General features: G+C 30.7%; 1 protein-coding gene across 1 annotated transcript in view; it reads left to right on the top strand.

Annotated features, from left to right (window-relative positions):
* Positions 1-1,317, top strand: part of LOC107754500 (protein diaphanous homolog 1-like) — a 149,373-nt gene that overhangs the window by 40,312 nt on the left and 107,744 nt on the right. The window contains 1 exon segment of the mRNA XM_016570976.1: positions 485-586. Coding sequence (XP_016426462.1) covers positions 485-586 — 102 coding nt within the window.

Raw genomic sequence — 1,317 nt, 5'->3', positions numbered from 1 at the left:
ATATATATATTAACATACATTCATTAACACACATTTTAGTTCGCTATTTATTAAAACATCTATTTATTTATTTAAAAGAATTGTAATACGAATTAAATAACAATTAATAATTTCATGCTAAAAGTAAATTGAATTAAAAAATATTAATTATAAATTCATAATTCATGACTAACAACACACTAATGTTGTGGGATATTTTAAAAATATGAAAAACCATAAAACGAATGGTATTAAAAACTATTTAATATAAATATAATAATAATTAAATATTAATCTCATAAATATAAAATTTTTCATGATAAAAATACATTATTTAAAAAAAATTTATTTAAATTATTAAATTGATATTCATGATAAACACCCTTTTTGTTTGGATCTATTAATTTATTTAAAATAAAATAACAAACAATTAAAAGGTAATATGAATTAAAAGCAATATTTTCTCTTTGTTTTCCTTCACAAAATCGTCTCTCTCTGTCTGTAGGTGGATATGAATCTGAATGAGGAGAAGCAGCGGCCGCTGAGGCAGAAGGATATCGTCATCAAGAGAGAGATGGTGTCTCAGTACCTGCACACCTCCAATGCTGTAAGAACACACAACATCTGTCCATCTGTCTGTCTGTCAAAGTTAAGTTTGAATTGACTGAATCAACACCTCTGCTGTAAACACACAGACGTTCTGTCTGAATCTGAATCCATCAGTGAGTCTCTGAGGTGCTGAACATGATCAGGTGCTCTTCCTGTCACACTCACAGGATGTGCTTCAGATTTCTCTGCAGATGTCAGAGAGGACACTGCAGCTCTGGATCAGAATCTGCTTTCTTAGTGCTGCCACAGGACTAGTTTTACTAGGATATGTTGTATTGAATCTTTTCACCTGTGTAATATTGACCCAGTCAGACCAACACCGATAAAATACACACACATTTATGTATTTATTTTAAACTTTACTTTTAGTTTAGTTTGACTTAGAGATATGATATTTGATGTAGAAATATGAAATGCACAATAAATATGTGTGTGTTCAAACAGTAGTGTCTAAATTGTCCTTTTGAAATGGGAATAGTGTAGTGCTAGGCGGTATGACCAAAAATTGATATCACGGTATTTTTCAAAATTATACCGGTTTCACGGTACATGGCAGTATTTTTTTTTTTCATGCATGACCGGGTGTTAACCATATTTTCTACTGATTGAGAGAGGAAATACTGCAGTATATTGATGTAGAATGCCCTATTTTACTGTCATGAGGAGTGAATATTGTCAAAAAATACCACACTAAATAGTGACTAAACACGACCCCTTTTAATACATGTT

This window comes from Sinocyclocheilus rhinocerous, unplaced genomic scaffold (genome assembly GCF_001515625.1).
Source record: "Sinocyclocheilus rhinocerous isolate Xijiao unplaced genomic scaffold, SAMN03320098_v1.1 scaffold50, whole genome shotgun sequence".
NCBI classification, from domain to species: Eukaryota; Metazoa; Chordata; class Actinopteri; order Cypriniformes; family Cyprinidae; genus Sinocyclocheilus; species Sinocyclocheilus rhinocerous.
Note: the sequence above shows the minus strand (reverse complement) of the source record. Positions and strands in the feature narration are given on the sequence as shown.